The sequence below is a fragment of the Neocloeon triangulifer genome, unplaced genomic scaffold (genome assembly GCF_031216515.1).
Source record: "Neocloeon triangulifer isolate White Clay Creek 2 clone unplaced genomic scaffold, ASM3121651v1 ptg000008l, whole genome shotgun sequence".
Taxonomy (NCBI): domain Eukaryota; kingdom Metazoa; phylum Arthropoda; class Insecta; order Ephemeroptera; family Baetidae; genus Neocloeon; species Neocloeon triangulifer.
Genome location: NW_026775550.1, coordinates 730,816 through 755,158, shown reverse-complemented (window position 1 = coordinate 755,158; position 24,343 = coordinate 730,816). Strand labels below are relative to the sequence as shown.

Below are 24,343 nucleotides of genomic sequence, written 5' to 3'. Positions count from 1 at the left end.
CGCTTTTTACGGGCGTCTAATCGACCATTATGTTTATTCAAAACGAAGAAAGAAATAATATAAAAAAAGTTCCGACTCGAGATTGCATATCATCGTTTTCCGCCCAGGTGATTGTTTGTTGTCGATGGACGAATGTTGCTTTTTCTTTCTCACGCAACCTTGAGTGGATTCGCCACACACTTTTTTGGAGATGAACCTTCTTCGAGGTCACACAACATTACGTGCTGCAAGTGTAAACTCAAACGGTGGCGTTTTATTTCCACGCGTCTATTTTCGGGTGTTTGCCAATTAAGTCGCCGGCCGATCAAAATTATTATCCGCGCGCAAATCGTTTGATCTCACGGACGTACAGACAGCTTTTCTGGCTCGTTTATCGCCCGTTAATTATCTCGCGGTGATCGATAAAGCGGTTCGTCGCCACCTGTTTCTGCGCAATTTATATTCAAATGGGCGGATTTCACGCAATGGTGTTAATCTGCAGCTTCAAATTTTACACACAGAGAGCCAATCAAATTTTTGCTTAATTTAAAAGTCCCAAAACTTAATTGTTATTGAATATTTGCGCCTAATAAATTAAAAATTTTAAAAAAAATGCATTGTTCCTTCAAATTTTGTAATCTTTTTCTTTCAAGACTCGATTTGTGAAGAATAAACAAACAATAAAAAATAAACTTTGTTATATTTTTTTATCTTTATTTTGATTTTGTCAAGACTCATTTGTGTAAAATTAGATCATCTTTAAGAGCTAAACTTTTTTTAAATTATAAAATTTATTCCATGTCTAAGAAAAATTATTCAATTACTTAAATAGATTCTTCAGTTTTATAAGAATTTCAAATCAGCTTCTCTGAACAGAAAAAATATTAAAGTTGTTGATTAAACTCTAGTTTTCTTTCTTTTGCTTACTTTAATCTCTAAACTAGTCAACATTTGACAAAATTAATGTTTTATTTAAAACAAAGGCTGCGCATCCCAAAATTATGTTGGTACACGGCTGCCGTCAGAGCCATGGGGCCTTATGGCTCGGGCGGAAGACATGTTTTTTTTTGGCCAACATAATAGAGCTGATGCTCGGCCTTTGATTTAAAATTAAATAAAATTCAAGCGTTAAATTTAATAAAATTAATTTCAACTCTTATGAAAATTAAATTTATTTAACTAATACTTCAATAAACAAAAATGTAATGGGTTCCCAGTTTTTTCCTCATTTCGCATCATTTTCGCTTCACTGTGTGTCAATCACAAATTCAATCTCCTTCTTTTCTTTGGCCTTTGCAAATCCATAATGTGGCGGAAAAACGGCCATGCAATGATGCAATTCCAGAGAATTGCATTCTTCACGCCGAGTCCATTCGAGTTTGACAGGCAAATTATGCGATAATGACACCGTCCGTGCACATACAATGCAAAATGCATCACGTAACCGCGCACTGATTGTTCATAGCTCTTTTCCCATTCGTGCACAATAACTTTTTGCCCGAGTTTGTTGCGAAAGTGGAACTAAAAGAAAATTGCAGCCAGCCCAAGGCTGTCGATTACTCTGCACGGATAATTCGCGAGAACTCCCGCGTCAATTTTCGTCATAACTTTGGCCGCGCCTTGTTATCGCATCGAGTGACATAAACATTCAAAATAATTAATGCAATATTTAAATTAATAAAATAAAAATAGTTACGTGCTTTAAATTCATAAGTTTGGTTTTGTTTTCAACAATTGTATACAATTTAATGTAACAATTTGGACAAATAAACAATAATAATAATAATAATAATAACATTTCAATTAATAAATTTTGTTTTTAAACTTGTTTATTTAAAGGGTCAAAGAGAAATCATTTTGGCTTTGATAATGGCAAAAAAATTATGACTGCATTTTAAATTACTTAATTTGGTGCTTAATTTATCTTTAGTTTATCTTTTGAATTATTTCAGCAAATATATCCGCAATAGTAAATTTATCTTATTGGCTCTTTACTAATCAAACAGCAGACAATTATTATTTTTATTTTTAATTAATTGTTTAAACTTTCATTAATTGTGGATTGAGTTATTTCCGTTTTAAATTCAACCTTGTTTCTCTCAGAGTTATTTTGAGAAAATCCCTCCGCAATAATAAACACAGTTTTTGTGCACGTCACACTGCCTCGATCATTATTTTGCGAGAGAGAATCGGCTCTCTTGAAAATAGCCTATTCATACGCTAAAATTACACCGGGCCGGCTGTTTTCTAATGTCACCTGCTGCTCTGGTGTGTGTGTGCGTTGAGCGCCCCTCGCTTATAATTAGTGGTACAAACCCATTCGCCTCCTGCGTGTGCAGAAACTAACAGGAATTTGCTATTTGTGTTTCAGCAACTGATTCGGCTCATCACAATGGTGGACTACTACCGAGTACTCGAACTCCAGAGGACAGCGTCCACGGCTGAAATTAAGAAAGCGTGAGTCATCCCTTTTAATTCAAGATTAATAATTACCTAAAATATTTGTTGTATGCCCCAGAGAAACAAACTAAAAAGAAAATTTAACGTGGATTCAGAAACTGAGCGAGAAAAACAATGCTCGGAAAACGAATAAAAATGTCCAAATTTCAACTTTTAACTGTAAATTTTAATTCATTTTAATACAGATTTGGATTTCTGTTTCTTAAAAATTATTGTTTTATTTTGAAAACTAAAAAATTAAGACAAATTGAAATGGAAAAAATAATATTTTTGGAAATCTGAATCTGTTTGGAAAAGAATTTAAAAATTTCCTATTTAAAGTTCAAATTTGGATATTTAAATTCGTTTTTCAAGCAACGGTTTTTTCACTGTTTCTGAGTAAAAAAAAAAAAAAAAAAAAACACAAACAGATAAACAAATTATAAAAAAAGTGGGCAAAGAATAAAAAAGTATGATCATTAAAGCATTTTTTTTTTTCAAAACTAAGTAATTTTGAAAACTAAAATCATATTTTTAAATTTAATTATTTTTGCTTTTTGAAATTAAAAAAATTACACACAAAAAGAAAGTCTGACTATTTTTAAAAACTGATTCGACGTAAGGCTGAAAATAGTGAAATTCATTTCACACGCAATTTTATTGTGCAGACAATTATTTTTTTAATAAAACAATGGATGTAATTCGAACAAAAAATCTCTTTTAATGCATGCAACTTTGAGTGGGACGGTCGGGGGTATCAAAAGAAGTGTGTGCACGGAATAACCAACGCGTTTCCTGGCCGCGTCCCGCGCATGTTGATTGAGATAAAAAAAAGTCCATTGTGCGCCGCAGACAACAGAAATAATAAAACAAGTGATTACACTGCTTAAGAAAATTGAAAAAGCGCATTGTCTGTCGAGCTGCGAGATAAATAAGAAAGAAATGAAGAAAGTCATGGGGTTTACTTTTTTTAATCCTTTTTAATGCATGTTTCCAGATACAAGAGATTAGCCTTGAAATGGCATCCAGACAAAAACCAGAACAACATCGAGGAGGCTACCAAGAAGTTCAAAGAGATCTCAGAGGCCTACGAAGTCCTTGTCGACGGTAAACTATCAATATTTTTCTTCATTTCCTCTGCAAAAATCTCTCGATACTTTTAAATAATATAATTTCAATTAAGGTCTCAATTAAAAATCTGTGAATAATCACAATAAATAATAAGGTTTGGAGATTTTTGCCATTGAAATTGATCAAATTTTATCATATTTTTTTTTAATACACCGTAGATTAGAACACAAGCAATAAATTTAGAAATTGCGCACTCTGCTGCACGCGAGATGTCTCTGTCTCACTCTTTAGCTGTTTCTCTCTTTCTCTATCGATATGAATGTCGTCACGTCTCTTTCGATCTGTAAAACTCCTTGTCTCTTTCTCTTGATAGAGGATAAGCGGCGCTTGTATGACCAACGACACCAGAAGCCCTCGTACACCAGACCCACCCGTAGCTTCAACGCCAGGAGCTTTTTTGAGTCGCCCTTCCACCGTTTCTTTGGTATTTTCTCCACCACCCTGACTGCCGCTGCTGCTGCATAGTCGGCGCTTGCCTGCTTTTTTTAGAAAAAAAAAAAAACACTAATCCTGACCGATTAATGCCAATTTGTTCATTTAATCGTTTTTTGTTTAGTTTAGAGCAGCCTAAAAAGTTTGCCCATTAACAAAATTCGCTCCACAGGACAAAACAAGACAAACAGACTTTGACGGCCACACAACCCAAATCACTCCGCTTAAACAATTATTTTTTCCCCCCCGGCTGGAATTGGCTTTTGTTCAATTTTAGTTTGCTTTTCTTTGTGCTTATTTTATTGTGGCAAAAGCCAGCTTCAGCCTTGGTTTGTTTTCTTCCAAACTTTCCAACTAACAAGAGGTGGAAATATTTTTAAAATATAAATTTAATCAACACTTCACTACTTTGGAGCTCGCAAAATATTTCCATTTCCTTTTTGTTAGAGCTTGTGGTTAATGAGAAAAATTTTCCTCTGCATTCACCGCCCTAATTTTGCGATTTTTATTTTCAGACAAGAAGCGTAGGGTTTACGACCAGTATGGCAAGGAGGGTCTGAACGGCGGCAGCGCCACCCGCAGGAGTAGATACGAGGATGACTTTGGCTTCGGCTACCCCCACTTCACCTTCAGAGACCCCGAGGAGGTGTTCAGAGAGTTCTTCGGACACAGCTTCCCTAGCTTCTTTGGTAAAAATGTCAAATCAAACCTTATATTTTTTTGTAATAAAAACGTGTATTTTCGAAACAGGTCCTCCGAGGAGGGGTCAGTCTCAGAGTCTGAACAGCTTCGACCCATTCGGCTTTGCCTTCGGCGGAATGGGCATGAGCATGTCACCGTTCGACGACCTCATGAGCCCCTCGAGCTTCACCTCTTTCTCCACCATCAACAGCAGTTTCAGCAACAGTCCCAGGTCGGGCTCCAACGTCAAGAGGACTTGCCACACCACCAGATTCATCAACAACAAAAAGATCTCTACCACAAAGTAAAACATTTTTTTATTCAAATGGACTCAAATTTCTTGTTTTTAAAGTTTTTTTTTCTTTTTAATAATAAATTTTAATATTGTTTTGATTTCAGAACAACTGAAAATGGGAAGGAAACGATAATGGTGTTTGAAAACGACGTTCTCAAATCGAAGACTGTCAACGGTGTGCCACAGTCGATCACCTACAGCTAAGCATTCCAGCCACGCGCGCCGCCGGGACCAAAAGACTTTTGAGTAGCCGTGTCCTTGCGCGCCAAGTGTCCGACAAACCGTGTACATTGTTATAGTTTAAGTCTCGATCAACAACCAGCAGGTGGAAAACAAAGATGAAGCTTTTTTCTCGATGCCAACGCCTGCTCCTCTTGCAACACTTTATCAGCCCGCAGACAACCAATGTGATAAAACCCAGAAATTAATGAATTAACCCCTTCAATCTAATATATTTAAACAAACATGCATATTATGTCTGAGGATGTACTGAAACGGAGCAAGAAAAGAAAAGGGAGGGAAAATTATTCATGTAATATGAAATGTACGGTGCAAAAACGCCCAAACTTATTAGAAATTTCCTGTCCCTTGCCAATTTATTTGACTGATATTTTGTCATTGGCTTTGCGTGAATCTGCTAATGTTTCTGCTCAACCAACTCAAGAAATAGTGTTGTCTCGACCCAACTGGGACCTTTTTCCCATTTATGCTTTAGCCCATGATGTTAAAAGTGCAGATACATATAATTATATCGACGTTTACCTGAATATTTGTATATTGGATAAATTTAAATGTTTCCAAAATGCTCCAGAGAGACTCTTTAGCAGCACAAATTATTTCGGAGCCTTCGAGTAGGGATCAAATTCCATTTCTGTTGCTAGAAGTTTAGGTCAAAAAAGCTTTAAAAAAAAATTCAAATTTCTCTCTCGTTGCAATCATAATTCTATTGTAGGATAATTATCAAATAACTGTTATACAAATTTCACTCATCTTTAAATTATTGTCGAAGAAAAATTATAAATGTATTGTGCAGAGCAACAGGGATGGAGCTGGTGCGCAGGTGCCCAGCTCTGATTGATAGGAAGCAATTAATTAAACATTTAATGTTGTAGGAGATGAGCATATGGTGGATTTACAAAGTCCTCTGCCTGTTAAAAAGAACTATTGCAATTTTTGTGGTTAGGTGGGTGGACAGTGCTGTCTATTTAAAACACGCTCATTTGGAAAATCACCAAATAGACAAAATGTAAAATCCGACAGTTTTGAATTAATTCACGTAACTTATGTGTTCGTACTGTTAAGTTATTTCAACGAATGCCAAAATGGCAGTCTCACGCACCCACAAATGCTCTTTATTTTTTTTTGTCTTCACATAAATTTATTTTGACGAAAACTGTACTGTATTTTTGTTTGCATCGAATCGCATTACAGTGAGTGAATACTAAATGAATAAAAGTAGAAAACAAATTAATTGTTGGATAATACTACAATTACTTATCTGCAGTTTTATTTTCAATACAAAACACATTCATACAAATTTCTTCCCCTTCTTGAATTTCTTCACCGTCTTAATCAACGGCTTCTTTTTTTCTTTCATTAGCACGTCCTCCTTCATTGGCTCGATTTTCTGCCCAGCGTGTGTGATGACTCGAGAAGCAATCATTTGCCTGTGTGCAGTTTCTGGCACCCAATTTCGGCCAACAGGCGCCCTTAAACTGGCTTCAAACTCCTTCACACTTGTGAACGGATGTGGCAATTCATTAACCTGCAAGAAAAAAAATTTAATCTAAACCACCGAATTTTTTAATAATTTCATAATTTACCTGGTGCTGAGAAATTCCAGAGTCTTTTTCCTCATTAATGATGACGTTCCTCAAATTTCTATCCCTCCTCGGCGCTTCCACTTTGGGCTTAAGAATGAACCGTTTTCTCTTCCGAGTGGACACCTGCGTGTTGCTTCCGCCCCACTCACCCCAGCCAGGAAGAGTCATGTCGATTTCTTTGGGCTTGCTGGCCGCTTCCAACTCTTCCTTTTCCTTTTGGAACTCGTCAACCACGTCGTCATCGGCAAAAAGCTCCGCCAGCATTGCCTTTTGCTTTTCAGAAAATCTGTCTTCGTCCAAATTTTCTCCTCCAATCACAATCATCTCTCCCTGCCGAGATTTCAAGGGCTTTGGATTGAGGAATTTAGTCGGGTCGATGTTCTCATCTTCTGTTTCCACAGGTCTGTCCAGAGAGTTTTTCAAAAGATTTCTCTTCTCGTTGGCCGAACCTTCTCGAGAAGTGCCCTCGGTGTTTGAAATTTCGATGGCAGATTTTGGTCTTTCTGTTTGTCGCAGGCTTTCCACTGACCAAGGATGAAACTCTTCCCTTGCTGCCTTTTTCTTCTTTCCTTTCTTGCCTTTTCGAGAATTTTCCTCCTCCTCTCCATCGTCAACTGTGATAATTTCCTCAGCTGCCTTCTTCATCTTTTGAAGAGATTTCTCCACCAGCCTCCCTTGCTCTTCTTCCAACTTGTCAAAAAGGTCTATCACGTTGGTATTATTTCTGTCTTCGATCACCATCCACGATCCGCTCTTGCTTTTCTTCCTTTCCTTCACTTTAAGTCCCTTATTTGACCTTTTCGTTTCATTTTTCCCAGTCTGATTATTCTCAAACTTCTCCTGGTCTTTCCTGATCTCGAGCAAATCCTCCATCAACTCCAAACGCTCGTCCTCCTCAACTTCAGTGCCGACATCAGGCAAAGTGGGCTCCATTATTTGCGGAGGCTCTAGTTCTTCTCCTTCCTCAGCTTCAAGAGCTTTTTCACCCTTGCTCTTATTCTGCTCCTCCCAGAATTTTCTATATCCACTGACAAAATTGGAAATCTCATCTTTCTTTCCATCTTTATTGCTTCCCTCCGACCACATCAAATCTGGATGGGGGAGAGCAGACCCAGCATCAGAATCATCTTCATCAGAAGATTCGTCACCAGGTTTTTTGATTTTCTGAGTCAACTCTCTGCTCAGCTCAATTTGTTTGGACAAAACTTGACGGACCTAAAAAATAAGGATTTATTTCCAATGATAATTTTAAATGAAAATTTAAGGAAAATTACCTCTTTATTATATTTGGCTCGGACTTGCTGATTTTTAGCCCACGAACCAGTATTCTTGTGCCTCAGCAAGGCTCTTTCCTCGGCTCGAGACCTTTCGATGGCATCAAGTCTCTTCAAAGCCTCCTCTGGATTTTTCTCCTTCAGAGCCTCAAACTCTTTGATTTGCTGCCGCATTTTTTCTCGCCTCAGAATTCGGTGGAACTTCTTGCTCTTGATTTTGTTCTGCCTCCAGGTTTTCATTTGCTGCTGGATGGACTTTCTTTTTAAGTCACCGAACTCCCTTCGCTTGGCCAGAACTTCCTCCAAAGTCAGAGGATACTCGTCAACCTCAGGCTCCTGTTTAAGAAATTTTTATTTAAATTTCTTTTCAATAAACTCACAATCCAACCTGTGCTTGGGGAGCAATGTACCCACTCTGCTCCAGCATACTGTAGACCTTTTTCTCCAAATCAGTTTTCGGAGCAGTCACAGAAGACATGATGTTGGTCTCGAAAACTTTAACATCCTGGTTTTTGGCAGGAAACTCGAGTTTGTCAGCTACTCGATTACTCTCAACAACGTCATCCCACCTTGACAGCACTGCCTTAACTTTCTCGTAACCCTCCTTTCTTTGAACCTGTTGAAAAATCTCAATTGAATAAAAAGGACAAAAATAATTACGATTTTATAACCTTGTCGGCAAAGATTTTCTCCAAAGGTTTCGGAAGCGTCGCTGGTTTCTTTTGCAACTCCTGGAATTTCCTGCGAATTTTCACTGTCGACGAGGTCTTCAGGGCGTCTGCCAATTCGGACACATCAACTCCACTCTTGCCCTTGGACCTCCTGACCTTGGCCAGGTGAAATTCGGACACTTGGTGGCTCGGTTCTTTCCTTTTGGCTGGTTTAATTCTGCTCACAGAACGGGGTGATTAAAAAAATTTGGAGAATAAAAATAAATTTAAAAAAAAAATACCTCTCTGTGTAGTCAAGTTTGGAGATCGCCGAAAGCAACTTGGAATGGCTTTTTGGATTTTCTACGTCCGAATCGTCCGACATGATTTCCTCGTCCATGTTGTTCTTTTACAAGTAACTCGAAAAATTAAATGATGTAAACTAACTAGAGTAAGATTGGTTAAGCTTTTGTTGCCAAAAATTTTGCCGAAGATGGGAAAATTCAGAAAACACGTGTTTTTATGGTGGGTTTAACAGGCAGGCATGAAATTAATTGACCAATGGTGATCAAGACAACAAGAGAAGATAACCAAGAGCCAATCAGAGCTCGGTATTCCGGTTTAAAACGCCATCATCGGACAAAATTGCAAACAATGTGGTAAACAAAACCGGCAGAACGCAGAACCTCACGTGGGCACGATTTTGAGAATGAGAGCTTTGAAAAACGATCTCAGAACGTTGTCATTTTTTTGTATTAATTGATATTTTTGGAAGAATGTAAGAATTAATTTTTAAAATTGGAAGATTTTTATATATGACTCATTTCATTTCAGATCGGCATGAAAGTTAAAAATCGACCCTCAGGCCGAGGCGGCCGAGCAGGATCTCGAGGTCCACCTGGAAAGCGGAAAAATGCTCCGAAAACCAGGCGAGATTTGCGGAAAGAAAAACGACAGGCGAAGAAGGTCAAGAAGCAGCAGCACACCCTTAACAAGTCGCATAAAGGCAAAAGGGAAATCCAGCAGCAACCTGTCCAGCCAAACGACAATTCGGATGTGGACAGTGATGAGCTCGAGGAGCCGATGGTAAAGTTGGTTCCCAAAGAAAAGCCGAAAAAATCGGAGGGAAAAATCAAGAAGAAAATTAAAACGGACGAAGAGAAAGACTCAAATGATTTCCGCAAAGAGAAGAACAAACTGGAGGCGGACATGCAGAAACAAAGAGTTCAGCAGCTCTTGGACGCGAATAAGGAGGAAGACAGGAACATCCGAATGCTGGAGAAATTGATGAAAATGAACAAGAGGAAATCAAAGAAACTGCCCAAGTCTTTCGTTGACGAAGGACTTGACTGTAACTAAAATAACATTTTAATCATTTGCTTTCTTATTATGTTTTCATTCTATTTTAGATCTGCTGGAAGTTTGTGATGACGAAAAAATGTCTTCGATGCAGAAAGACCCAACGTTGCTTGAATCTTCCGACTCAGAGTTTGAAAATGACCTGGCTGAAGTCACAGGCAAGAAAAGGCAGAAGCCAATTGTTGATGTGGAAGGAGAAAATTCAGAAGAAAGTGGGGTTGAAGAAGAAGCTGATGAAGAGGAAGATTTACTTGGGGAAGAGGAAGGAAGTTTATTGGGAGACGAAGATGAAGAAAGTATTTTGGGTGACGAGAGTGAGGAAAGTGAGGTTGAAAATCTGGAGGAAGAATTCAAGGAAGAGGACGTAGTTCAGCTATCTGAAGGCAAAAAGGATAAAAACAAAAAGAGGGTCAAATTTGAGGATGATGTAGAGGAAGAAAATGAAATCAAGAAACAAAAAATTGAGGACGAGGATTTTGTCGAAGATGATACCTGGGAGGACATTTACGGCAGAACCCGAGACAAAAAAGGAAATGTTGTTCAAGTAAATTATAAAAAAAAGATGTATAATATAAAAGTTTGAATAAAAAATATATTAAATTGTAAACAGGCCACTGAAGGAAAGTACATTCCTCCAGCATTAAGGGCAACATCGACAAATTCTGTAAAACTGGCGCGATTGAAGCGGCAGATGCAGGGTTTGCTGAACAGGGTGGCCGAAAGCAACATGGCCAGTGTGGCGTCTCAGATGGAGCAGATCATTCAGGCCAACAGCAGAGGGGATGCCAACGAGGTGCTCGGACAGCTTTTGCACGCCTTGGCCCCTGCCGGCTCAATCACTCCGCCACGAATGGTTGCAGAACATGCTTGCCTTCTTGCTTTGCTGCATGCCCACATTGGTGCAGAAATAGGTCAGTTTTTAAATAAACCACTTGAAATTGCTCAATTTCCCAGTCTCTTATATTTAATTTTGAAAAAATATAAATTAAATAATTTCAAACATATACATTTAAAATTAACTTAATTTAAATTTTATCTTGTTCTAGGCGCACCATTTTTGCAGTCTACAGTTGAAAAATTTGACTTGGCCTATGTAAATCACAAGGAGGTTGAAGACAAAACTCTGAACAATTTGCTCCAGATGTTGTGCTTTATGTACTGCTTCAAAGTAAGCTCTAAAATAATTAATTCTGGTTCTTTTATATTTATTTTTTCTCCCAATCAGATTTTCCACTGCACTCTGATGTTTGACATTTTGGAGATGCTGAGTGCGAATTTCGAAGAGAAGGATGTCGAGCTGATTTTGCTGATTCTGAAAACTGTTGGGCCTTCTCTCAGAAAAGACGATCCAGCTGCTCTCAAAAACGTGATTTTGAATTTGCAAAAGCAGGCGTCTTCCAGCAAAGCAGAAAAGTATTATTCAAATACAATTTTTCAGTTAATTTTTACTTATTTTTATTACTTCAGTGCAAGGGTTGCATTCATGCTGGATGTCCTGATGGCTATAAAAAATAACAACATGTCCAAGATTCCCGATTACGACCCTGACTTGGTTGACAGACTGAAGAAATTACTGAGATCTCTATTACGAGCGGGATCTTCAGTGTCCGAGCTGAAGATTTCCATGAAAGACCTTCTGAATGGTATATTTTTATTTTGAAATTTCATTCAATTTCAAATAAATATCGGAATATATTAGCGCAACAGCAAGGAAAGTGGTGGGTTGTGGGTTCAGCGTGGCAAGGAGCAGGTCCTGGCGAAAAGTCTTCCGCCAGCTCTTCAAACTCTTCCCAGTTTAGCCACAAACTTTTGGAGTTGGCCAGAAAGCAGAGAATGAACACGGATCTGCGCAGAAATATATTCTGCATTTTGATGACAGCTGAGGTGATTTATTAATTAACATTGAAACAATTTTAATGAAAGTAATAAAAATATCCGAAATCCAAAACTAGTAATATCTTACAAAAATATAATTAATTTTATATTATTTTATTGATAAAATATTTATAAATTGTTTTATTTAATATAAATTAGGAAAATTTAAAAAATAAATCAAATCAATTGAAATTTACAGGATTTCATAGACGCTTTTGATAAGTTGCTCCACCTCGGCGTGAAAGGTCAGCAAGAACGAGAAATCCCTTATGTTATTCTGGACTGCTGCCTTCAAGAGCAAAATTTCAACCCTTACTATGCACACCTCTCTCAAAAGTTTTGTGATTATGACCGAAAATTTAAAGTAATAGTTTGAGAAATAAAATTGAAGACTTGAGTTTTAAACTGTTATTTTTCAGATGTCCGTTCAGTGCTCAATTTGGGACAAAATTAAGGAGTTGAACACTTTATCAAAGTCCGTGGCAAGGAACTTGGCCTCATTTACTTCATTTTTAGTGTTGAATGGAGGACTGACACTAGCCGTTCTTAAAGTAAGTTTCTTTTATTATTTTTATATATATAAAATTAGATTCGAAAACAAAATTTGTGGAAAAAAATAAATGTTTTTTCTGTCAATAATTTCAATCCTCATTTGACATTTTATTACTTTATTTAATTTAAAATTTTCTTTCTGGCAACCAATTGAGAACATTTTTTATAACCATCGCTTTTTGATCTTTTTCTTTTAAAGAAATGTTAATTTTATTTTTAATTTTTAAGGTGATCGAGTTTTCGGATTTGGATAAGACGCACGTCAGGTTCGTCCGCCAAGTCCTGTTGTCTCTTCTGCTGGCTAAAAAAGAGCAGGAATGCATCGAAGCATTCACTCGAGTGCCAACCTCGGCCCAACTGGGACTCTTTAGAGAAGGCATGCGACTTTTCCTGCACCGCTACATCCTGGACAGCAGCCAGGGCTCGGCAGAGAGCGACCTGTTGAAGGCTAGGGTGGCTCTGGCCGAGAAAACCCTCGTCAATCCGGACAGCAAAATCAAATTCTAAAACTACAAGGTAGGATTTTTTTCGTATTTTCATTTATTCTGGGGACATAAAGCAGATTTTGTTATTCTAAAGACTAGCTAATGTACATTGGTCCTTAACTCACTATCTGATGTGGCTGAACGAGGCGTGTCTGGTGACAATTTTTTTTTCTTTTATTTTAATTAATCTTCTTTTGATTGAAAGCCGATCTAATGATAAATTACATGATGAGGTGAAAAACTCCATTTTCGTTTTAAAATTTGTTCTTCTCTAAATGCATTTGTCTAGGTTTAAAATTATATACTTTTCCTTAGAAAAAATATATACTGTACAGCAAGCAGTGTTGAAATTTTTAGTCAACCAGAGGCGGCTTCAACACCTCTTTTTTTAAGTACTTTTCGGGCTATGAAATATGTACTTTTTTAGCAAAACCTCAAAAAATAGATCCGGAAGTTGTAATCATAGAAATTGCCCGAGTCGGCAAAAACGAGATCAATTATTGAAATACACAATTGTTTTTTTAGAGGGGGTGCTCAACTCCAAAGGCGGCACTTGTGGTGCGGATTCATGGGGCTGCCCACGGGGCACCGAAACGTCCGGGCAAAGTCGTCATTGTTCTGAAGGACGCCCATCGTCCGGTACCGTCCAGGACTGTGCATGTCTCGCGTGTACTGCTCGAAACCCTCTTTGTTTAAGACTTCACACCAAATCTGAGAAGAATAATAAAATTCGATTAATTATAATGGGGCAATAGTTTACCTTATTGCGTATATATGGTGAAACTAACTCTCTTTTAGTAGATTAAAAATTATTTCAAATTTTAGTGCTGTTTCGAAATGATATTTTTAATTGCATATTTTTTCTTCTTTATAACATTTCCATCCTATTTTCTTAAATTAATATCTAATCAATAAGAAAAGGATGCGTTAATTTTTTTTTCCTTTTTTAATACTAATTTAATATTAGAAAACATTGTTCATAACAGTAAAATTACTAAATTAAATAAGTTTTATGTATAAACAAGTTTAAAAACAATGAAAATTTCACAGTAATATTGAATAAAAATAACTAATAATTTTTAAATTCAACAAACTAAATTTTTTGTAGAATCTAATCAAATTGAAAGGTTTATTTTTTTTTTAAATATTCATTTAATATTTGAAAACATTGTCCACAATAGAAAAATAACAAAAATAAATTTTATATAAAAAAAAGAATTATAAAAACAATGAAAATTTTACAATAATAGAAAATGAAAATTGCTTAAATTTTATTTTCAAATTTAATTATAAACTATTGAAAAAGATGGATAATGACTATTGCTTAATTTTTCATACCTGACCGTAATTGATGAAAAAAATTTCGTCCACAGAAAATGGAATTCCAGGTAGACCGTGCTCCGGTTCGTGATCCTGAACCCATTCCTTATAGGCAAGCCAACTATGTTTAAGCCCCGCGTTGTCGCAAATGTTGTCCCCAAGGGTCTCGTTTCCGTCCACCTGATCGCGAATAATTTAGCATATTTCGCTCGAAATTTCCTGTTTTCCCCAAACTCACGTTCTTTCCGACCATCTCAAGAGGAAACTCCGAGTACTGCTCGGCGAAGCAAATTGCCCGGTCGCGAAAACGCGCGGTCATTTCTTCGGTAAACCAGTTTGTCATGTTCCCGTTTTTGTCGTATTTTTTTCCTACGTAAAAGAAAATTTTGAGCAAAGTTTTACTTTTCCGTCGAATTTCTCACCGTGGTTGTCAAAGCCGTGCGTAATTTCGTGTCCGATGACAACGCCGATGTTTGCAAAATTCAAGTACCTAATGAAATTTTTATTAATTTTCGAACGATTTCAATTAAAATATTATACATTGGATAATCCAAGTTAAACATTGGATGGCGCAGAATACCAAGAGGGAAAACTGCAAAAATTAAAATAATGAAAATTTAAAATTTGCGGACAATTTTGCTTTACTTATTTCATTGGTGGTCGGGTTGTGGAAGGCATTGACCGTTAGAGGTTGAATGAGCCATTCTCTGATGGAAAATATATTTTATAAGAGCCATAACATTATTTATTTAAAAAATAATACTTTGCTTTATCGACGGGCCTCGTCAGTTTCCGCAGCTCCTTCCAAACTTCGTGCTTTTTGAGAATCAACATGTTTTGCAAGAAATTTCCATCCGATAAGTTAAGCTTGAGAGAAAATTTAATTTTATAAATTAATTGCCAACGCCAATCGTACCTCTTTATATTCCGCCTCGAGAGCGACTGGGTCTTCAATGTGCTTCGGGTAACCCACTTTGTTGCCCATTGAGTCCAACTAAAATTAAAATTCGGCGTTTCCGGAAAAGGAGAAAATTATTCAATTATTCACCTTTTCAATGACTTCCTTTTTCTTCGCCTCTTCAAGCCAGTCTTCTTCGTTGATTACGCTTCGGAAAGCTTTTTTCAGGTACTTAATCATCTTCAGAGCCTGAAAAAAAAACGCTTTGATTTGATAGTTTGAGCTGGAATTAGTTTCAAACCTTTTTATCCACAGCTTGAAAATAAGGCGATCGAACGTAAAGATTTCCAACTGCGAGTCCGAGGCCTTCATTCACAATATTTGCGCACTGTTTCCATCTAGAAAATTATCAAATTTAATTAGGGTTCAACTTTTCTTGCCAAAAAATTTAAGAAAATTTATATCAAACTGAATGTATAAAAAATAAAGCTGATTTATTGATTTTTTTGGTGGAAAAAAAAATCGAAAAAATGAACCTTTGATTCAACCATTAGGAGTTCAAATTTTTCAATCGTGAACTTGATTTTTGGTGACAATTTCAAGTTTTCCAAACTCAAAAATAAATATTGCTTCCGGGGAGTGTCTTTAATGAAAATAAACTAACCGAGAGAGATAAAGTTTGTCCTCGTTGGCGTCGGGCACGTCTTTGCGGAACTCGATCCAGATCTGCAGGAATTTGTTGCCGAGGTAGGGCATGAACTTGAAGAGGAACCTCCAAATCAGATAGTTGGCCACCGTCCTGTTAAATTTTAGATTTGCGTAGTTTGGGATTTTTAAGGTAAATCAATTTTGCCTCGAGTCGGCGGTTTCCAAAAGCCGAGCCAAATCAGCCAAGTACCCTCGACACCGAAAGGAGATGATCAGTTCTGATAGTGGAACAGGCAGCTCCACGTCCAGACGGTTCAATGTGTGCGTTAACATTGCTGGCCACTCCAACTATAGAAAATATTTTATTGAAAAAAAAGAACCAAAAATCATCTTTTTTTTTTCAAAATTATTGAAAATATGCACTGTTTTATAATCTAAGGTATTTTTATAAGAAAATTTTTTCTTTTTTTCATTTTTCTTTTTTTAAATAATTTATTTTCAAACACCTCTGGCGCCGCTTCCTGCAGTTCAAACAACGTCATTCTTCCGAGCTCGTCTGCATTTGGGTCTTCCGTCCCATTTGCCAAAAGAGGAGCGCACTTGGTGTTTTCGGTCACGTTGGCAAAACTGCTCTCGAACTGCAGAATGTCCTCGGCGTCCTTGAGCGAGTCCTGGTTGCCCTGCGTCAGTAGCAGGACGGACTCGCGCAACAATCGACGGTAGGATCGTAAGTAGCGAACGTAGTCGGGGTTGCTCGCGTTCAAATAATAGGCCGTTTCGATTGCAGGCTGTCCCTTGTAAAACTACACATTCAAAAATATGTAATTAAAATTTTAAAACATTTTTTAATTTCTCTTAGATTGAAGAAAGCATCAGAGAAGCTTGAAATGGAATTTTAAGTAAAAATATCATGAAAAAAACAACAACAATTAACTTTAAAGAAAATAATTATTGCATTACGCCTAAATGAATGCTTTAATCCGAAAAATTTGTAATTATAGATGAAACGTATAAAAAGGGAAGAACGGGAAACAACAATCTAAATTTTTATAAATTAACCTCAAAAAATTTTATTTTATTGAAAGTTAAAACGCCTTTATTATCAGCAACTTCTCAAAAAAATCATATTTTTTCGTAAAAAAAAAAAAAAAATTCAAATAATTAAAAAGTGGCAACTTAAAACAAATTTATCATTGCTATTTTGTATTCTGATTTTCTGACCTGTAACATGTACTGCGAGGCGTTTTTCTCGTCAGGGGTGACGTACATTTCCAAAAGGGTGTGAACCTGGTAAACGGACAGTTCGCCGAGCAGTCTGTGCAACTGGAATTCTTTTGGGTCCCAGGGCGCCTTCCGAAGAAGTGGCCACATTCCCAACTGGCCTGCGGAGAGAAGTGCGAAAACCGGAAGGTCTTCGTATTGTTTGTAGTGCGAAGTTCGGAAATCTAAAATTTGATTCCAAAATTCGTCTTTCACGTTGAATGGTTTTCGAATTGACTTACTACGGTCCATGCAAGAGGCGTAAAGTTTTCTCGCTTTTTTAATCGCTTCGTTCTCGTCGTCAGCAGATGGTTGTTCAATTAGCTCTGTCGAAATTAACAATTCATAAAAAAAATTGCAGTAAATGACTATAAAATTAATCTAATTTTATTGAAAAATGCAAGTTTTTAAATATTCAATAATAAGATTCAAATTAAAATAGTAATTTAGTTGTAGAATTTCACGATCGAGGGTTGATTCATGGTGAGTTGAATTTAAAGTCGGCTTTTCCTCGATGGGTTTTGTGAGTTGTTTATTGTTTAAGAGCAGGATATTGTTTTTCTTAAACAATAAACAACTCACAAAACCCTTCAAGGAAAAGCCGACTTTAAATTCAAATCACCATAAATATAATTTTAATACTACAGAATTTTACTTTTTAAAGGAAATGATTTAGTTTCAGAAGCTTCTTTGTTATGTGCATCCATGAAAATTGTAAAAAATTCTAAAAAATTAATGGAAATTAAAGCATTTGAGGACTCACATTAATTCTGAACATTAAATTTAGCAATTAATTTCATCACTTTGTTCAACAAGGAAATCTCTGATTGATTTTTAGAGCGCTATAAATGAAGCATGCGGAAAAACGTTTTTCCATTCAACAGATAAATAAATTTGTTTATAAAGTCGATCTTACTTTTGATCACGGCGAGCACCTCTTCTTGCATTTCCTGTAGCATGGAGCGGTGGAAGTTGTCGTCAGGCACTTCCTGGCTCCTGAGATAGTTGCCGCACGAAAACTGGTAAAAGTCGTGGCAAGGGTCCGCGTGCAGGTCCATCCGCTGCAGCATTCGGGCCGCGGCCAAAACGCACGCGGGCTGCTCGCACACGCCGCTGCCGTCCTCCTGCTTCGCCCGCCAAATGACTGCGACAAGCAAATTAGGCAACGTGTTAAGCTTTCGTGTCGGGCGGATTGCATAAATTCTAATGCGTTGACAATTTTACTCTTAAATTATTTACTCTTCTCGCAATAAATAAAAAGATGCTATTTTGTTTTTGAAGTTTTTTAAGATAGTTCCAACGTACATAATTTACTAACTTACACAAGGCAATATTCGCAATTATCGCATTGGCGAGGAACACGAGCACGGCGAAAATCAACTTCCTGTTCGTCTTTCTAGAAAAAATTTAAAAAAAGCGACAAACGTTAATGGTTTTAGTTTCATTCCATACCTAAAACATCAGGAAATTCTAAAACTCTAAATTGATAGTTAAATGAATTAAATCAATTTTCCAAGAAGGTAATGAAGTAAATAATTGATAATTATTATTTAAAAAAATTTATTTAGGTTATCATGTAACTGATTGTGGGCATCAACCTTCATAGAACTCTGTTAATTATTCATAAATGAGTCTTAATTTGAATTATGAAATGAAAAATTAAAATCAGTTAAAAGTACAAATAAGTTTGCTTGAATCTATGAGGTAGAATGAACACCAAAAGAAACCATTTGATTCGGCTGCTAAAAAATAACTCAATTTCAAACGTCCCAATTCTATAAAACTCCGACCGGGTTTGCAAAAAAATCAAACTTTTGTTCAGTTTCTTGCAGGCTGTTTTTCTTCGTTTTCTTCTTCAGAAGACACTTTTTAAGCTTAAGAATTGACGAGTTTCTGCAAACCCTGTCAGAGAAGGTTCCGTTAAATTGATAAAGAGCTTTTCAAACTGGCTTAATCCCTTTGCACTAAGTGCCTTTCACAGTTGGACCAACAGGTGAAGCAATCGAGTGGAGGGGTGGCGAACGTTTCCAGCGCAATATTGGCATGTTGTCACGTCGCGCTAACCATTCATCAAAGCCGGGCCGAATTGCCAAAACTTCTCAACTCCATTACGTCCTGGACCGTCGATATCGGGCAGCGAAAAACAGGACGCACTCGTCGCTCGAAAGGGCCATTCGTATCAATTTATTTGGACGCGGAATCGCCGCGGGAATCCGAAATTCGGTCTCGGGCAGGGTGGTTTATTGCTGCGGAGGGGAAGAAGGAAGCTGTGCCACTGGGGCAACCGGCGGAGATAGATCGATCTCACCACGCGTGCTGTTGACTCGCTGGGGGCGGCGTTAATTTTAATCCCGTTGACCCATCTGCGACGCTAAGCAAGTGGGCCGCAGCTCATTTGGAAGCGTGCAAAGCCGACTTAGACCGCCACCCTTGCTCGCTCCGCTGCCCAACTCGCCACCGCCCCTAATTGCTTTTTAATTTTGCAGCCCTTTCGCCGCTGTCATGCAAATATTTGCCTCGCCACCAGGACCGCCACACTTTTATTTATTCAGACAGTAACTTTTCTCTGGTATTTTTTTGCCCGCTAGAATTTGCAACGTTTTCGAAGAGCTTCGTTTAATTATGCATATTTCTTAGTATGTAAATAATTTGACCTAAAATATACTAAATGACAGAATGTAAATTTTCTAATAAAAATTAAATTTTGTATGGAATTTTGAAATGTTATTTTCACGACATTTTGTTAAAATGTCTGTGAAGTACAAATTTATTAATAGTAAAATTTAAACAATAATTTCTTATGGAGCAATCAAGAAAAGGCAAGATATGTCTTAATTGTCAATTTATATAATTAATATTTTTATATTTGGATTGAATTAATTGACGAAAAAAATGGTATTTTGAGCATTACTACTTGGAATATGAATTTTCCCTAAAAATGAAGTGAACTTAATTTTACAAATATAATACAAATTTTTACTCCTCTTCATATAAATCCAATAAATTGAATCAATCTTGGATTAAAACGACTGTTAAATTGTCAACTTTTCAACCTGAAAAAATACGCTTGTACATTAATAATTTTAAATCAATTGAAAAAGCGATAGAAAGAACCCCAACCCCACCCCCTCCAATTAGTTAAATTGCAAAGAAAACAATAAAATTACTATTTGGGCAGAGAATGCCCGGTGATATACATTAACAAACACAATTTGCAACTAAAATTTATTTTCCCTAACAAAAAAATTGTTTATCTTTCAATTTTTATAACAATAAGATAGATAAATAAGCAAAACCATAATATTAAACATGGTTGTGGAAAAAACTTAGATGCGGCACGTCTGAAGACCGCGAAGACCAAGCCTTCAAATTTAACCCTCCCTGTTTTAGTTGCAAATTGTGTTTATTGATATATCGTTTTTGAAATTTATAAAATAGATTTTTATATTATCTCAATATTAAACAGGACGGAAGTTAATTTTAATTTATTCTACATATATTATATGGCTCTTTGACATAGTTAAAATCTCAACACTGAGTCTCAACCCTCAGGTTAAGAAGCTTTCAATTGAAAAATAAATACTCGATGTGGCTGTGAGTGAAAGACTACGAAAATTATACTCTTATTTTACTAGCTGAGACAGCACTCGGGCGGGTTTAACGAGTGACAGAATGAGTAGTGCGAAGTGCCAATCAAAGGGTGATGCAGCTTTGATTGGCCAATCGACAAAGACGAGGTAATTGTGCTACATTGCAAACGCATTAATTCGTCCAGCCTTCACCCTTATACATCTCTCGGGCGCTTTTCGCGGCCAGCACTAGTTGCTCGCAATTTATCTCGCGTGCAGCCTCTTCGCTCTCGATTTATTGCCTGCGGGGAGCTGAATAATGGACGCTCTCTCGCAGATTATTTCAAACAAGATATGTGCAGTAACCTCTCTCTAGGTGCCCCCTGCACTCTCTGGCTCTCGCACACAACGCACTTCTCGTCCTTTGTGCTTTCTTTCTTCGCCCTTTGTCCGCCAATAATGGCGTCTGTCCGCGGTTATTGCATATGAAGGCACTGGAAATTTCATCATGGAGAAGCGACACTCACTCTGATGAATTTCCTTTTCGCGGAAGATACCCCTGGGAATATATTTAACAAGAATTAATATACGTTTGGAAAAGTACATATTCAACTTAATTGTAAATTTAAAAAGAAAAATATTTCCGAAAATAAAAATTGCATGTTATTAGAAATTAGAACGAATTTTCAAGTTGGTTATTTCGTTATATATTTAAACCTTCTTTTTCATTTCTTTCAATGAGGTTAAACCCAGTTTCAATTTTTCATGACATCCATCTTAAGTGTCAACTTTCAATTTGGAAATTGAAATTCAGACGATGTTGAAAGTAAAACATTTACTGATAATTTTTATTCTTCGCTATTGAATTTAACTAAAAAATAAACAGTGTAAAACCAGACAACAAGTTGCTCAGTTTCTCAAGAACTAGAGGTCTGCCCTCTATTTGCCCTGTACCAGCCTTTATATTTTACCATATTTTTTTTTACTTACAATGGAAGCACAAAAATTAGTCAGAAAAAAATGGATTACAGTAACAAAATTCTTTCTCTTAAATGTTGTATTTTGACAACGATGCTTTCGAAATTATTTTAAAGAAAAAAATAATTATTATTGTGCGTTGGCACCTGGATGAATTTATTTAAAACCATATAAGATAAGAAAATTTTAAAAAATTCGTCAGCTTTGGCTGTTGGGGTTTGAAGTAAAATAAAGCTCCACATTTGTTTCCAAAAATAAAGATTAACTTTTTCAATCTGAATCAACTTGAATATCCATGATTTCAAGATCAAATCAATTTTCTACCTCCATCGATCATCTCTCCTTCGACCCCTTTTTGCTTTTTATTCTCACTCCATTGCATAAATAATTAACATGTCGATCCGCAAAGTTGGACTAGTCATAATTTAGCAAGCGAGGCTGCTCTTTCGCGTCAAATTGCCAATTCCGAGGCTCAACCGCGCCAACGTCAATTTGATTCGCTAATCAAATCCCCTGCCTGCCTGTGCGCCGGGGCGTGTTAATAATTTAAAAGACTCTGCTCTCGCTGACTGAGAGTGTCATCTCCCTCCGTCCAATTATAATTCACCCAAGGCGTCGTAAATTCGCTCGGCTTAACGGGCGCGCGTGCAAGACGGGAGTCCAGATGAGCCGCCTGATTTCCCTGGTGCGCAAATAAAACATAAAAAATCCTGTGGTGTTGAGAAAAAAAATTCATTGATTTTTTTTTTAAATGAAGTATAAAAAAATAAGCCATATGTCGAATTTAATTTCATTTACGATCAAGTTTTAAAATTTATCTTTTCTCCTTGAGAAAAATTTCATTTGGAAAAACATTTTCTTAAAATTTTTATGGTATGGTATATATTTAACTTTATATTTGCTGAAATTTCTTTCAAATTTTCTTGCTTTCCTATCAGATAAGGTTGCATAGTTAAAATAGAACTTGCTGCGATAGTCTCTCATCGAAATTTTGATGGTTTAGAAAATTTTAAGCCTGACTTGTCCTTCAAATTTGTTTGCAAAAATTAAAATTTCTTTTGAACATAAGGAAATATAACAAAAATCCTTATTTTGTACCTCATAACAAAAAATTATCAGAGTCCAAGGCGCCTTTTCAAAATGACATTTTTGAGCAAAAGTAAGATGAATTTCCTTCTTCTCGGTCAAATGTCAGTACGTTATTTCCGTTGCGTCTCCAAATGGAACATTTCCGCACGCACAAAAGCCTCTTGGCAAACTCAGCACGTAAGCACTAGAAAACTTTGTGTCGCGTCAAAACTTTGTCTTCGCTAATATGAAAGAGAATTATGAATTCGGTTGTCGTCGCAGAAACGAGCTTTAAGATTAAAGAGCTGGCAGAGAGAACGTCTCTCTGGAAAACGATGAGAGATAAAAGGCCAGAGCGCGGCTGTCGCGAACTCTCGGCTCATTATGTGTAAATGCTGAGACACCCAACAAGTGTTCCTGGATCCATTTCTTTCGAGGGCCAACAAGCAGGCGGATTATTTTTGAAAATAAACTCAGCTGAAAATTGATGCCAGCAGGTGGTGCGGAGCTTTTTTTTTAAATACATTTCAACATCAAAGAAAAAGCGCTCTTACATGTTGCCATGGTCACTTCTCTGCTTCTTTTGCAGAAATAATTTGTCCTAAAAAAATAAAACTATAAAAATCCCACAAATTCATTATGAAAAGTCTTCCTTCTAAAAACTAATAACAAATGATTCAATCAATTTCGTGAAAAAGTTAAAAATTTCATGTTCCAGATCAATCTGGTTGAAAAAACTGTAGGTTTAGGTCTAATTGTAAGAAAAAAAATTATCGCTGGTCGTTTCAAGTAAAAATTATGCGTAATTTAGTAACTGAAATCAAAATAAAAACGAAATCATAAGAACAAGTAATTCAAAAGAATAATTATGTTGTTGTTTACATTTTGGAAATATTAATTTTATAATATAAGTAAAAACAAAAAAATTCAATTGAAAATTTGTTGTCTTAAATTTGATAAAAAATCAATTTGATGAAAAATTAAACGAGAGACGATGACTCTTTGCTATTAACTATGAAAGGTCAACTGGCTGCAATCAAGTGACTGACCGTAGCTTTTGGTGGCTCGGCTGGACGTGCTCCTCGTCGGGTAATTCGTCGTCGGGGGCGGTCGAGACGGCGGCCACGAGCAGGCCGAGCCTCGAGTTCTGGCTGCGCACCGAGCTCTGCTGCTCGGAGGCGGCCGGCGCGGCCTGGCCCACAGGAGCGTCCTTCATGGCTGCATGCCCAGGCCGACCCTGCGGACTGAGCGGTGCTCGCTCGCGACGGTCACACACTCGCACCCGTGAAGATTATTTTGCGCCGGCGCTGCGATGGATGCGGCACAGCATCCCGGCAGGCGCACGACACAATACGAGAGAGATTACGCGAGGCGGGCGGGCGATCATCCAGCGGCCGCGCGCACCTGCATCCCATCGATTTTGCAAACAGGCGTAAATTGTGTCAGCCCTTCTTGTAAGCTATAAATAGCGCCCTTTTTCTTAATCAAGCCGATAATATTTCTTTCAACCACAATCAGCATCAGTTATTTTATGAAATTAGAGTCTTGCTGTGATAAATAAACTTAAATTTCAAAGATCTAGATTAGATGAGAAGCAATATTTTAATAAGTTTAAAACCAAACACGC

The 24,343-nt window shown here is 37.0% G+C and overlaps 4 protein-coding genes across 8 annotated transcripts in view; 2 read left to right on the top strand and 2 right to left on the bottom strand.

The window, feature by feature from the left end:
• LOC132194986 (dnaJ homolog subfamily B member 6-B) overlaps positions 1-6,450 on the top strand; it is a 29,692-nt gene extending 23,242 nt beyond the window's left edge. For 4 of the 5 annotated variants that reach the window (XM_059616637.1, XM_059616638.1, XM_059616639.1 and 1 more), the window contains 6 exons: positions 2,351-2,436; positions 3,416-3,525; positions 3,863-3,973; positions 4,497-4,670; positions 4,732-4,966; positions 5,062-6,450. In XM_059616637.1, the coding sequence (XP_059472620.1) occupies positions 2,372-2,436; positions 3,416-3,525; positions 3,863-3,973; positions 4,497-4,670; positions 4,732-4,966; positions 5,062-5,161 (795 nt within the window). In that variant the 5' untranslated portion in view covers positions 2,351-2,371 and the 3' untranslated portion in view covers positions 5,162-6,450. The remainder of the gene's footprint in view (positions 1-2,350; positions 2,437-3,415; positions 3,526-3,862; positions 3,974-4,496; positions 4,671-4,731; positions 4,967-5,061) is intronic. The other variant, XM_059616642.1, reaches the window with a different exon arrangement.
• LOC132194985 (U3 small nucleolar RNA-associated protein 14 homolog A) lies at positions 6,237-9,256 on the bottom strand. The gene is made up of 6 exons (XM_059616636.1): positions 9,007-9,256; positions 8,726-8,942; positions 8,443-8,670; positions 8,055-8,390; positions 6,781-7,995; positions 6,237-6,722 (listed from the first exon to the last, which is right to left on the bottom strand). The coding sequence occupies exons 1-6, from the start codon at positions 9,102-9,104 to the stop codon at positions 6,486-6,488; spliced, it is 2,331 nt and encodes a 776-aa protein (XP_059472619.1). The 5' UTR covers positions 9,105-9,256; the 3' UTR covers positions 6,237-6,485.
• A 106-nt stretch (positions 9,257-9,362) lies between these two features.
• On the top strand, positions 9,363-13,765 carry LOC132194983 (nucleolar MIF4G domain-containing protein 1). The gene is made up of 12 exons (XM_059616634.1): positions 9,363-9,482; positions 9,539-10,055; positions 10,114-10,607; positions 10,674-10,974; positions 11,110-11,231; positions 11,289-11,476; positions 11,531-11,706; positions 11,763-11,947; positions 12,138-12,302; positions 12,358-12,489; positions 12,719-13,006; positions 13,501-13,765. The coding sequence occupies exons 2-11, from the start codon at positions 9,545-9,547 to the stop codon at positions 12,995-12,997; spliced, it is 2,553 nt and encodes an 850-aa protein (XP_059472617.1). The 5' UTR covers positions 9,363-9,482; positions 9,539-9,544; the 3' UTR covers positions 12,998-13,006; positions 13,501-13,765.
• Positions 12,970-23,947, bottom strand: LOC132194984 (neprilysin-1-like). The gene is made up of 18 exons (XM_059616635.1): positions 23,766-23,947; positions 18,424-18,497; positions 18,018-18,245; positions 17,344-17,427; positions 17,063-17,286; positions 16,348-16,644; positions 16,047-16,189; positions 15,858-15,992; positions 15,495-15,591; positions 15,344-15,442; positions 15,212-15,289; positions 15,059-15,162; positions 14,941-15,002; positions 14,836-14,887; positions 14,718-14,785; positions 14,534-14,664; positions 14,314-14,475; positions 12,970-13,686 (listed from the first exon to the last, which is right to left on the bottom strand). The coding sequence occupies exons 1-18, from the start codon at positions 23,930-23,932 to the stop codon at positions 13,510-13,512; spliced, it is 2,382 nt and encodes a 793-aa protein (XP_059472618.1). The 5' UTR covers positions 23,933-23,947; the 3' UTR covers positions 12,970-13,509.
• Between the last annotated feature and the right edge of the window lie 396 nt (positions 23,948-24,343).